At 35.3% G+C, this 12,185-nt stretch overlaps 1 protein-coding gene across 1 annotated transcript; it reads left to right on the top strand.

Moving 5' to 3' along the window:
* Window positions 9,762-10,824, top strand: LOC105176822. The gene has a single exon (XM_011099741.2). It carries the CDS (start codon window positions 10,258-10,260, stop codon window positions 10,690-10,692), a length of 435 nt encoding a protein of 144 aa, XP_011098043.1. The 5' UTR covers window positions 9,762-10,257; the 3' UTR covers window positions 10,693-10,824.

Here is a 12,185-nt window from a genome sequence, read left to right as displayed (position 1 = left end):
TACTCCATTAAGCGTGGGCGCACTTTGTCAATTTTGCAGAAACGTCCTTGTAATCTTCCTTTTTGCTGAATATGCAATAAAATCACATAATTAGGAATATTTTGGCTTAAAAAGGAAGATTAAATTGCTATAAAATCATTATAATTGCAGAGTTATCAAATACCCCCACACTTAGCCATTTGCTTGTCCTCAAGCAAAACCAAGATGCATTCAAAAATCCCTCCAAATTTTAAACTATTCAAAGCAGTTTGTAATCATGTGCAAAGTAAATGACATACTTTATGAAGGAGATAATTCAACATGTATCAAACAAGTTTTCACGTGATGACCATTATCAAAATCAATCGCATAAAACTAGTGGACTATTTTCTCTCCACTTTCCATTCTCTCAAGTGTATATATGGCTCAAGTGTATCTCTCGACGCTTACTACGGCAGTGCTTCACCACAAAGTAAAGCAGAATATAATTTTGGAACCCCCACACTCATTTTGAGGTACATCTTTTAAGCATGTGAGTCACAAAGATTTTGACGATCTCCTATTTTGAGAACTTGTTCTTCTAAACCCATTTCCCTTGATGCTCTAGTAGTTCTTAGAGGGATCAAAATCAAGATTTTAATCAAGCGACGGGATAGGTTTGTATATGACGGTTTATTCAACAAAATAGGTCAAAAGGCTCAAAGAAGTTCTCTAATGTTAAAAATGTGTTAGGTGGTTAAAGAAGGTCGAAAGTGGTTTCTAATGCCTTTATCATATCCAAATAAATGCACATTTGTGTGGCCTCGATGTGGTTCAAGGCAAATTCTAGGAAGACAAAGCCATAAAAGTGTTACTCTCTCAAGAAAGAATGAAGATTTTTATGGATATATCAAGCTCAAAATCTCACGAGGTATGTTTTAGTCCACTAATCCTATATCAGAAGATTTTAACTCAAGTCATTTTAGTAGAAATAAGCTTTCAACTAGTGAATTATCCTCAAATATAAAACATGTATTCTTTTTACACATAACATTATCAAGTCAAGATCAGTCCAAAATTGAAAGGGTTTTATCATGCCAAGAATTATCATATATAAGCTCAACAACCACACCCCCACACTTAAAATTCACATTGTCCTCAATGTGGACATTGACATGCAACTCAAAAAATTAAAGGAAGCGTCCCTGAGTGCATGCCGCGAAGAGTTCATGGCGTGGTTGGGCTGGTGGCAGATGATGGCGGCAACTTCCGGTGGATATGAGGGAGAGAGATCTTGGTGGTAGGTGAAGTTGCTCTGAGAGAAAGTGAGAGAGAGAGTTAATGAAGATAAAGATGAAGTCAAAGAAAATCTTGGTAAAATATATGAATAAAAGTGGAAAGATTTTCTTTTGATTTTTTTCGATTTTCTAATTTTTTTTTTTAATGGAAATCAAGAAATAAAAATAAATAAATAGAAGAAGATAGATGAACGTAAATAACAGCCTACGAAGTGCGACTAAGCGTGGGCACGCTTAGTGGCATCTCCAAATCTGTTTTTGTGAGGTGAGGTGAAACAGTTTTGAAAGATCGACTAAGCGTGGGCACGCTTAGTGGGATCTCCAAATCTGTTTTTGTGAGGTGAGTTGAAACAGTTTTGAAAGATCGACTATGCGTGGGCACGCTTAGTGGGATCTCCAAACCTGTCCAATTCAGCCATCCAAACAGAATTGAGTAAAATTTGCAAAAATTAAAATTAAACGAAAGATGAAAGGAAAGGATAGAGATTTCATGGGTTGCCTCCCATACAGCGCCTTTCTTTAATGTCTTTGGCTAGACATTGTTGTGCCTCAACTTGAATAAGTTGGACACTCTAAATCCACTTCTTCTATGTAATGCACCCGGTGATGGTGTGGATTTAGGGGAACTTGGTAGTCCATGGATGACTTCTTCCTTGAACTTATTTTGTCATGAAAGACTTTTTTCTTGTAAGTTCTTCGACTCGATCTTTTGACAATTGTTGTCTTGAATGCTCCTCTACCATTGAACATAGCATTTTTTTGCGATGAAGGATCAATAGAATCAATGAAAAAAATAGAATGCACATCGTTAGAATATTTCATGGCACCATCAATTTTAAAACTCATAACCTCATTATCAAATTTCAATGGGCCAACATTCAAAGATTCATATATAGTAAGAGGCATAATATTGATAGAGGCACCTAAATCACACATTGCTTTTTCTATTCCAATCTTTCCAATTTTGCAAGGGATAGAAAACGTACCTGGATCATTGCATTTTGGGGGTAATTTTCGTTGGAGAATTGCGGAGACGTTCTCCCCCATACTTACCCATTCGTTTCCCTTGAGTTTACCCTTGCTAGTGCACAATTCTTTGAGAAATTTCGCGTATCGGGGTATTTGCTTGATGGAATCGAGCAGCGGGATGTTTACCTCCACTTTGCGGAACATTTCAAGGATCTCTTTTTCCTCCTCTTCCTTCTTCGCTTTGGTGAATCTTTCTGGGAATGGTGGTCTAGTTACCAAAGGCTGCGGATGGAACACTTCGTGTTTGGTTTGTTCTTGTTGGACCTCAATTTCTTTTTCTGGCTTTCTTTTCACACCGAGCCCACGTTTGATGTCATCTTCGTTCACATATTCCTGCAATTCTTTTCCACTACAAAGCGTAATAGCACTAACATTTTGTCTAGGGTTAATGACAGATTGAGGTAGCTTACCTTGAGACTCTAGCTTACCAACAGACGACGCCAATTGACTGATTTGAGATTCTAGATTTTGAATGCTCGTCTGAGTTTGTTGTTGAAATTGTTGTGTCTGTTGTTGGAATTGTTGGAAGTTCGCCTGGGTCTGTTGCTGAAATTGTTGTGTGTTGGTCACTAGCGCTTTCATCATGTCTTCGAGAGATGTGTTTGGCGTGGGGTTAGGCTGTGGAGGTGGTCGGTATTGGGGTGTTTGAAAGTGTTGGTTGCCGTAATTCAGATTCGGGTGGTCCCTCCATCCGGGGTTGTATGTGTTGGAGAAAGGATCATATCTTCTATGTTGTTGTCCGGCGAATCCTCCTACGGCGTTGGCATGTTCGGTAGTTGATTCTTGAAGAGTTGGGCACATGTCGGTGGCGTGTCCCGTTAAGGTGCAGATACCACATGCTTTGACTTGTTGATAAATATCTGCAACAACTTTTTCAACAACAGTTGTTAGTTGACTTAAACGTTCTTCAAGATTACTTACCTCGTTGCGCTTCCTAGGTGGATCATCATGTCTAACCCCAAATTGTTGCGTGTTGGACGCCATAGTCGAGATTAGTTTACGCGCCTCGGTGGGGGTTTTGTCGAACAATGCTCCACCACTTGCCGCATCTATCAGTTTTCTATCCATATTTGACAGACCTTCATAGAAATACTGGATCAACAGGTGGTTCGGGATTTGATGATGGGGAAAACTCTCCACTAGTCGATTGAATCTTTCCCAATATTCGAAAAGACTTTCTCCCGCGAATTGTCGAATTCCGCTGATCTCCTTCCGGATTGTTGTGGCTCTTGAGGCAGGGAAGTATTTCTCAAGGAACTGTTTTTTGAGATCGTTCCATCTTGTAATGGATCCTGAAGGTAGGAGATACAACCAATCTTTCGCTTGATCGGCGAGAGAGAAGGGGAATGCTCTCAATTTGACTTGTTCCTCGCTTATGCCTTGTGGTCGCATTCCGGAACACACCACATGGAATTCCTTCAGATGCTTATGTGGATCTTCACCTGCGAGACCACGGAAGGTAGGAAGTAAATGAATTAATCCAGATTTCAGTTCAAAATCTACCTCTAAGTCGGGGTATTCAATGCACAGTGGCTGCTGGTTTAGATCGGGTGACGTCATGTCATTGATCGATCTTTCAGGGATCAAAGCCATTGTCTCTTCTTCGGATTCGCTTACGGATTCTTCAAACTCAAAAGTTGGATCTTCTTTGTCTTCGTATGGAGTGGATGTTCCTTCCAATTGTTGCTTAGTCTCCTGACGAAGTCTTCGTGCGGTCTTTTCGATTTCGGGGTCGTATACCAATTTACCTGTACGAGAAGACCTTGGCATCAATGGTGATAAAAAATCAAGTAACTGAAAATAAAGAAATATACTTAAAAATGCCAATCCCCGGCAACGGCGCCAAAATTTGATGAGTGTCGAAGTCACCAAAAATAATTCCTACTACACTTGTGAAAGTGGGAGTAGGGTCGATCCACAGAGATTGGCTTTAAGTTGATTTCTTTGAGAAAATAGAAAATAATGGGGGGAAGGTTGTGATGAATAGAAGTGATCAAAACTAAATAATTAAAAATACCTGATAGAGATATGAGAGAGAGATTTCCCGGTTAAGGCTAGGATTATGCTTGATTCTTGTGAGTTGATCATTGATGCAAGAATAACACATGTATGGACAAATAAACCAGTTATGGTCGTTGGTACGACCTAACAACCTCACCTTTCCTTACCTTTTCGTTAGCCAAGGTACGACCGTTGGCTAGATCTCTAATTAACAGACAACCTTGGGAACGTACACAAGATTTAATCTATTAACAGCATTAAGAATTAGAAAGGCCTGATTCTAATCAACAAACTCCTACGAGGACAATTCGTTTAAACTAGATCATGCATTCCCCATAACATAATTAAATACTGTGACATAACTAATCATGCTACGTTGTCACTAAGTATTGAACTAAATAAACAATTACACGGATTTATAAAGTTCAATTAGCTAAGCAAACCTTCTTGATAATGAACAACCGGCCGAATCATTCATAAATCAGATGTTTGTAATTAAAGCACAGAGAATAACATGAATATTTGTTTGACAAGTGTAGAACGCAGATTAGATCTCACAACATAATAGGAATCAAGCAATCACCATACCTTAACCAGAAAATAGGGAATTTAGCCGGACATATTAATGGAAGAACACACTATAAAGTGGAATTCCATTAATTCCGGTAGTAAAATAAAATAAAAGAGAAGAGATGAACAGAGAATTCTATAGAGTTCTAAGATAAAAACTGAACGATTTCTAATGAAGAGATCCCCCCTATTTATAATAAAAGTCCCTTACGAATCTAGACGTAGTGGGGGGATAGATACATGATAAACTCTAAAAAGGTAAATAGATTACAAAAGATAAGCTTAAAAGAATCCTTTCTAAATCTAAACACTTGATTCCTTTATCTCTTGGGGAAATCATTCGTGCTTATCCTTATCCCGAGTTGAATACTCCATTAAGCGTGGGCGCACTTTGTCAATTTTGCAGAAACGTCCTTGTAATCTTCCTTTTTGCTGAATATGCAATAAAATCACATAATTAGGAATATTTTGGCTTAAAAAGGAAGATTAAATTGCTATAAAATCATTATAATTGCAGAGTTATCAACTATCTCCAGTATCAATGAAACTCATGTTCACCTGCCTTTGCCTCTCAACTCGCAACACCATTGAATAGGCCTTATTCACATGGGGCAGTGGATCTAAGGCGAATATCTGATTACGGATATTATCGTAGCAATAATTTAAGCCAGTGAGGAACTGAATCAATTGGCTCCCTTCAGCCTATTCTATTTTTGTTTTGTTACTACCGCATGTACATTTCCCACAAGTGCACATGGCCGGTGGCATCAAGCACACCAATTCGTCCCATAATTGTTTTATATTGGTGTAAAAAGCAGTGACACTCAAATTACCTTGTTGAGTTAATTTTGCATTAGATCATGTAGAGTAAAGGTCAAGTTGATGTAGCGTACCAGTATGCGTTCACAATATCCTTGGATATCGTATTTAAGATCCAAGTTCGGACCATTGAATCTGTGATCCTCCATTGTCGCAAGTCCGCAGAACCCTCTACTACATTCACACATGAACCATCTATGTAACCAAGTTTATCTTTGCCTCGAGTGCTATTCTTACCGATCTACTCCATGACAACCAATTGCTGCCGTTCAACGTACCTGAATCATTGAGTTTATCGTCTTGTTTCCTGAACCAATACCACCACCTGGAATTGTGTTCGAAAAGCTAGCCATCACAGATATCTTTGTGCGCAGTGGATCAGTATCAAAACTTTGGGTATGCAGAGACCATCCAGATGACAGCTCTGATACCGTGTTGAATCTAGAGAGACAAATCATGAAAATACAGTAGATGCAATAGAGTTTTGTGGAGATGGTTATCATCTTCGTTGTATTGATTCGGAGCTGGTAAAGCTCTTAAATAGCTCTGTACAAAGCACAGGAGGGAAAACAGAAAAACAAACATCCTAACTTCTTGTAAACATGCTAAAGTGCTAAACTACATATAAAAGTGCAAGCTGAAAACACGACTCATATACAAATGAAGCAGAAGGCAGTAAAGTGACGAGGGTTCGAATCCTGCCAAGTGTAATTCTCATCAAAATGCAAGCTCAAATAATATATATATATATATATATATATATAGTTAATATAAATAAAATTTCATAAAAAGAATATTCATATTTTCTACATATATATAGTGGGCTTTGTCAAATTAATTTTATAACTTTAAAATAACTGAAAGTTAGATTGATAAACTTGATTACTACTTATTGCATCATTATTATTATGTTGATTTGGGGTAGAAAAAATAAAAAATTTCTTTTATGTATTTTAATACTTAATAATATTATTTTTCAATAAAAACTACGGCAAATACCAACAAATATACTCGCAAATTTGGATAAGAATTGAACTCATGATCTTACTATCATGAGTAATTAATCCTATACGTGACTCATTTAACAATATATGCCATCTCCCTTTCTTTGTAGATTGGCAATGTGGTGAGTTTTAAACTTTGTGAGATGATAACGTATTTAAAATCTCTCGTTTTGTTTATGTAAAAAACAATTAAGAAAGATTAGCATACGAGAACAACTCTCAAGATTACCTATTTTAACGGGGTCTATATAAGTATAGATGTTAATATTAAAGTACATTATAGAAAGCATTGAATTCAACATAAATTTAATAATTTTAAAATATTTTAGAATATTTTACACAAATATGAAAGATTATGGTCAGGAGGTTTTAGACAAATATAATAGTTGAGATAAATTTTAAGAAAGTTCTATATATAAGTCTAGAAGCTTTTATAATAATAATTAAAAATATTTTCTAAAAAATTTTTGAGAACTTCTCACCACAACATTAAGATTAATCATCACCGTTCACTTGAGGAGACCAATGTATAAATATTAGAATGGAGTACATTTTCAATAAACTTGTTTCGATATTAAATTTTCAATCAAGATTTTCTCATTAAAATCTTTTACTTGTTTGTTCCTTCTCTTTCTTGAGATCTCATTATTGTGATACATGAATATTTTAATTCTAAATAAATAAACATATATACATATATTACATTAATACATTATCTAAGAGATGGAGAAATACAAAAAATCAAGATTAAAAAATTAAAAATTATGCCTCACGCACAATGAAGGCATATTTTACTAGGCTCTTAAAAAAACAACACAAGTTTTAATTTTAAATCACTCAAAATGGTGTCATCCTTTATATGCAAAGATATATTGCGGGAACAGTATTACATGATGAATTGTGTAATAGATATGTATAAAATTATAAGTACAAGCCCATGAAAACAACCCAATATCTAATCTATGTACAGATATTTCTCAAACCCGCCCAAGATAGTGGAGAAATTGCATATGGAGTCCAAGTGCCATTCTCTCACGATAGATCAAAATTATAAAAATTGTTTCCTCTCACAAGTCATTGCACGTCATTAATTTTTCCATATCATACTCTTTTTGAATTTCATAACCTTAATATCAAATATTCGTTCATTCTCATCGTATCTGGGCACTATGAGTTCAGGATGATGAGCACATTTTGTAACTGTTCAATAGTTTGTGCCAAGCAATAGAAGAAAAATATTTATTGCGCGAATATGAATTCGTCAACCCCAGCTCACCTACATGCAAACGAGCCATAAATGACGCCATTGTAGAGATGACGCAATCTTAAATGTCGAATCCCGACATGTTCAGAGAACAAGAAATAAGTAAAAAAATCAATGCTTGTTTTATATGTATTCATATAGCTCCACTGATGAAAAAATCAGAATTGCCTATGATAGTTTATCACCTATTTTGAGAATGATAGTAAGAATTACAGAAAGCATAGAACTTAAATCTATTTTCCATATTCCTACCTGGAGGAGAATGATTAGTAATGTTAGAGTGATAGAAAGACTTTATTATGTGAGCAATAAGGTAGCTAGCCATTATCGCTAGGTAGTCCACATATTGTGCTAATATGGTCGGAGTTTGAGTACATATTATGCATCAGTGTGTTGGTGGTTTTAGAAACTACTTACAATTACACATTGCACAAAACCACACCGCTCCCTCCTCTTATCACTCATGACCAGCACCCTCTTCGAAAGAGGAAAATCATTCTCCATTCTCCTTAATGTGTTCTATTTTGAGCTACGTTCAAATATAGAATCAAAACAATCCCACATACACTAATCAATACTGTTTGATCTGAATTTGTGTCTTTTCTTGTTTTAGTCTATTTAGCGATAGAGTTAGACTACATTCAACAGTGTGGTGTAGACAAATTAAAGGGTTTTTAATTTGAATTTTAAAGAGAACGAAAAATGAACAAAAAGGGAGCAACTCTTGGTCCTGTGCTACGAAACAAATAGGTCATGATTCGATATAAAATAATGTACGTACGTTTTGTTTTTTCCTCTACCCACTTGTGCAAACATCTTTTGTTTTTTGTAATGATGTATTTGTAGATACAAGAGGCCCGAAATTCCAAAGTGAACATTTAAAATCATTTTAATTTTACACTTTCGTCAATTTTCTAGACCATACAGATTCTTTCTCCTCGATTAAGATTCCCCCCCCCCCACCCTATCATATAAATTAAATAATTTATATAGTACGTTATGTTTACCCATTAATTTAAATTATTTTAACGCATTAAATTTGACACTTATTCATTACATACTAGTATTTCTTATTTACTGCTACTTATAATTTAATTAAAATAATATAAGTTGCTAATTAGATTCATAATTAATAGATCATAAGACGTGCATATTTTATTAATGGGAGATGATAATTATTTATTGGCATAATTTAACTTATTATTTTTGTTATCTATACATTTTTTATATTTTTATTCGTGATATAAAAATTTTAACATATTGATTAAATTATCAAATTTTTGAAATACTTTTAATTCCTACGGTAACATAAAAAAATTGTATATATATATTTTTTATTTTTTTATTATTTTTATATATTCTTATGACATTACTAGTTCGACCATAGTTCACTTGGAGGTCGAACCAATAATTTTTGTACCAGTCAATTTTTTTATTCAATCAACAGTTTGCCGGTTTTTTCATTTTAAAAAACATAAAAAGGTAAATCACTATTTATTTTACGGTCTTCGTTTATTGACTCGCAAACTCACTCACTCATCAGGATACAATTTGGATTAGATTGATGGGAAGAATTTTTGTCCTTGTCAAGTTTGATCAAATTAAATTAATCACAGGATACGTAATTAATTATTTTTGTAACTGTATATTAATTACATTATAAGTATAGTTTACTGCTGTTATATAATTAGTTCGAATTTGAAGAATAAAAAATGAAGTAGAATTTTCAAACTAATAAATCAGAACGATTTTATCGATTTGATTGAACATCCCTACCATTACATAGTAATCCTCAGCGACAGTGTCCAAGTAACCAATACTGCCAACAAAAACCCACACTTCTACCAATAAACACAGTGCCAGCTGCCACCGGCCTTCTTTCCCGTGGGATTGGGATTAGGGTTTCAAAATCCCCAAATCTTACAACTCTATTTTTGCATCGATAATCCCAATCAACATAGGATTCTGTCAATTCACGCATAAGGGTCGCCTTATATATTCTTTATTTGATAAGATGTGAGAGAGTGGATGATCAAGAAGATACATAAATTCTTGCTCGTCTCAATTCCCAATTTGGGATCAAGATGTTCGGAAAAAAGGCTACATTTTCACTTGTTCTTGCTTGCGTTTCATGATTCCGCCGATAAAAAGTTAGAATATTCGATCTCTAAGCGTCGGATGACAACACCTCAACTCCGAGTTTTGGTGCTATAAACTTAAAGAGAAGGCTCCCTCAACTCGGGCTGTGATTCAATCCCTGCTACATGGTTATTGTCAAGAATCAAATCTGTGATTTCGGTTTAAATTCTGTGAAATGGGGTCATCTGGTTTCTTTGTGGTCTGCATGCTACACTCGTTGATATCCATAGCTTGTGGAGGTCTGATTATGTTTTATCTTAAAGAAATCTCAGTTCTTGGGCACGGAGTCGAGACGGCAAGGATGCTGTTGGGATCAACTCCTCATGATCAGCTGTTAATTCGGACATCAAATTCATTTGTTGGGTTGCTATTGGTTCTGATTGGGTGTTTGTTGTTCATGGTGGCTTTCGTTAAGGACAGGGAGTTCCAAGGCTTCTTTGCTAAGGGCTGCGTTCTCCTTCATTTCTCAATGGCCCTCTGGAGGGTCTACTTTGAGAGAAGATTGGAGGATTTGGCCCACGATTGGCCGAGGCAGCTAGTTGGTGATATTGTACTGGCGCTTTCATGGGTATTCTTTCTTGTATACGCATGGGGAGAGAAATATGATTAGGCCCAAGAGGAGCAGATTCTTTGATGTTTGAGTATGTCTATGGATGACATTGATGATGTTCTATGAGTTGTGGCCTTGTGTGAATGTCTATGAATCTTTTTTAAAGAAAGGGATTAATTTAATTAGATTAAATTAATTTCTTTAAGAGCATAAATAATTGGATCATTTATGTAAAAATTCATGGGTTGGATTTTTTTAAAGATTAACTAAATTTTGAGTTAGGCCTTTTAACTTACTTGATTTAATTTAATTGGGCACAATTTCATTTATAAATTAAGAGAGTGAGTGGGATTTGGTCTTTTAATTGAATTAAAAAGAAATTGTTGGGCTTATAATTAAATTAGATTTAATTTGAGTCTATTGGACATTGCCTTGACTTATTTAAATTAAGACTTAGTTCATTGGACCTGGTTTGACCTAGTTTAGGCCGAAAGAACATATGACTTCTCCTGTGGAAAGAAACAACTGAATTCTTGCTTTCTAGGAGTTCAATAATTCGGCCATGATTGAGGTATGGGTGAGTAGGTGGTTTAGGTAACCACCTTGGATAAAATCAAGTGCACACAAAAACTAGGTCTTCTACCCCTTCTCTCTACCACAATTTTTGATCTCTCTCACCATAGCCAAATTCCCCAAGAAAATTTTCCTTGTTTTTTCTCGATTTTTGAATAATAATAAAAAAAAGAACATAGAAGATCAATATGTTAATTTGATGTGGAGTTGATTTTCTTTCTTCACGTTCCCTTTCTTGCTAGCACGAGGAGGAAACAAATTTTAATGGTAGTGTGGACGATTTAGAGGATCTCTCTGTTGAGATCTATTCGTGAATAGATTTGAGAATTGGATCTCCAACCGAAGGAAACTACAAGGGTAGAACTTGGTTCAATTTCTTGCACCCTTGGTTATTTCTTTTATTCTTGACGATATGTTTTATTATTATACACCGAACGTTCGAGATAGATCAAGGGTTCACCTCTTGATTGGAATATTTAATGTTTTTTTTATTTGATTTTAATTTTTCATGCTTCCATTGCGCTTTCTAGGCTGATCCACTTCCTTCATCCGTGGCCACAGTAAGTGATTGAATGGGATAGGTTCTCCCATGCTAATCAGTAGGGTAAATAAGGTCTCGAATAATAAGTACAGATGTCTAGTCCATGATGGAAATCGTTACCTAATTCTATACCCTAAACTAAGGCTGAGAGATGGTTGATAGGAGGAGTATCTTAGTAGGAAATTCGGGAAGCTAAATGTTTGTCATTTATTCACCTACTCTCTAGTGGTATGGACTGCTACTAGATGGCCCATTGCAACAGGTCCGAGTCCAACTGAAGGCGAACCTAAAAAGTCACACTATGATCACTGTAATTAATTTTAAAAGAAAGGGATTAATTTAATTGAATTAAATTAATTTATGCAAAATAATCCATGGGTTTGATTTCCCAAAGTTTAATTAATTAGATTATTTTACTTTAAAACGTTTTAAATTGATT

Source organism: Sesamum indicum, linkage group LG14 (assembly GCF_000512975.1).
Source record: "Sesamum indicum cultivar Zhongzhi No. 13 linkage group LG14, S_indicum_v1.0, whole genome shotgun sequence".
In the NCBI taxonomy this organism is placed as follows: Eukaryota; Viridiplantae; Streptophyta; class Magnoliopsida; order Lamiales; family Pedaliaceae; genus Sesamum; species Sesamum indicum.
This window is presented reverse-complemented; position numbering and strand designations above follow the sequence as displayed.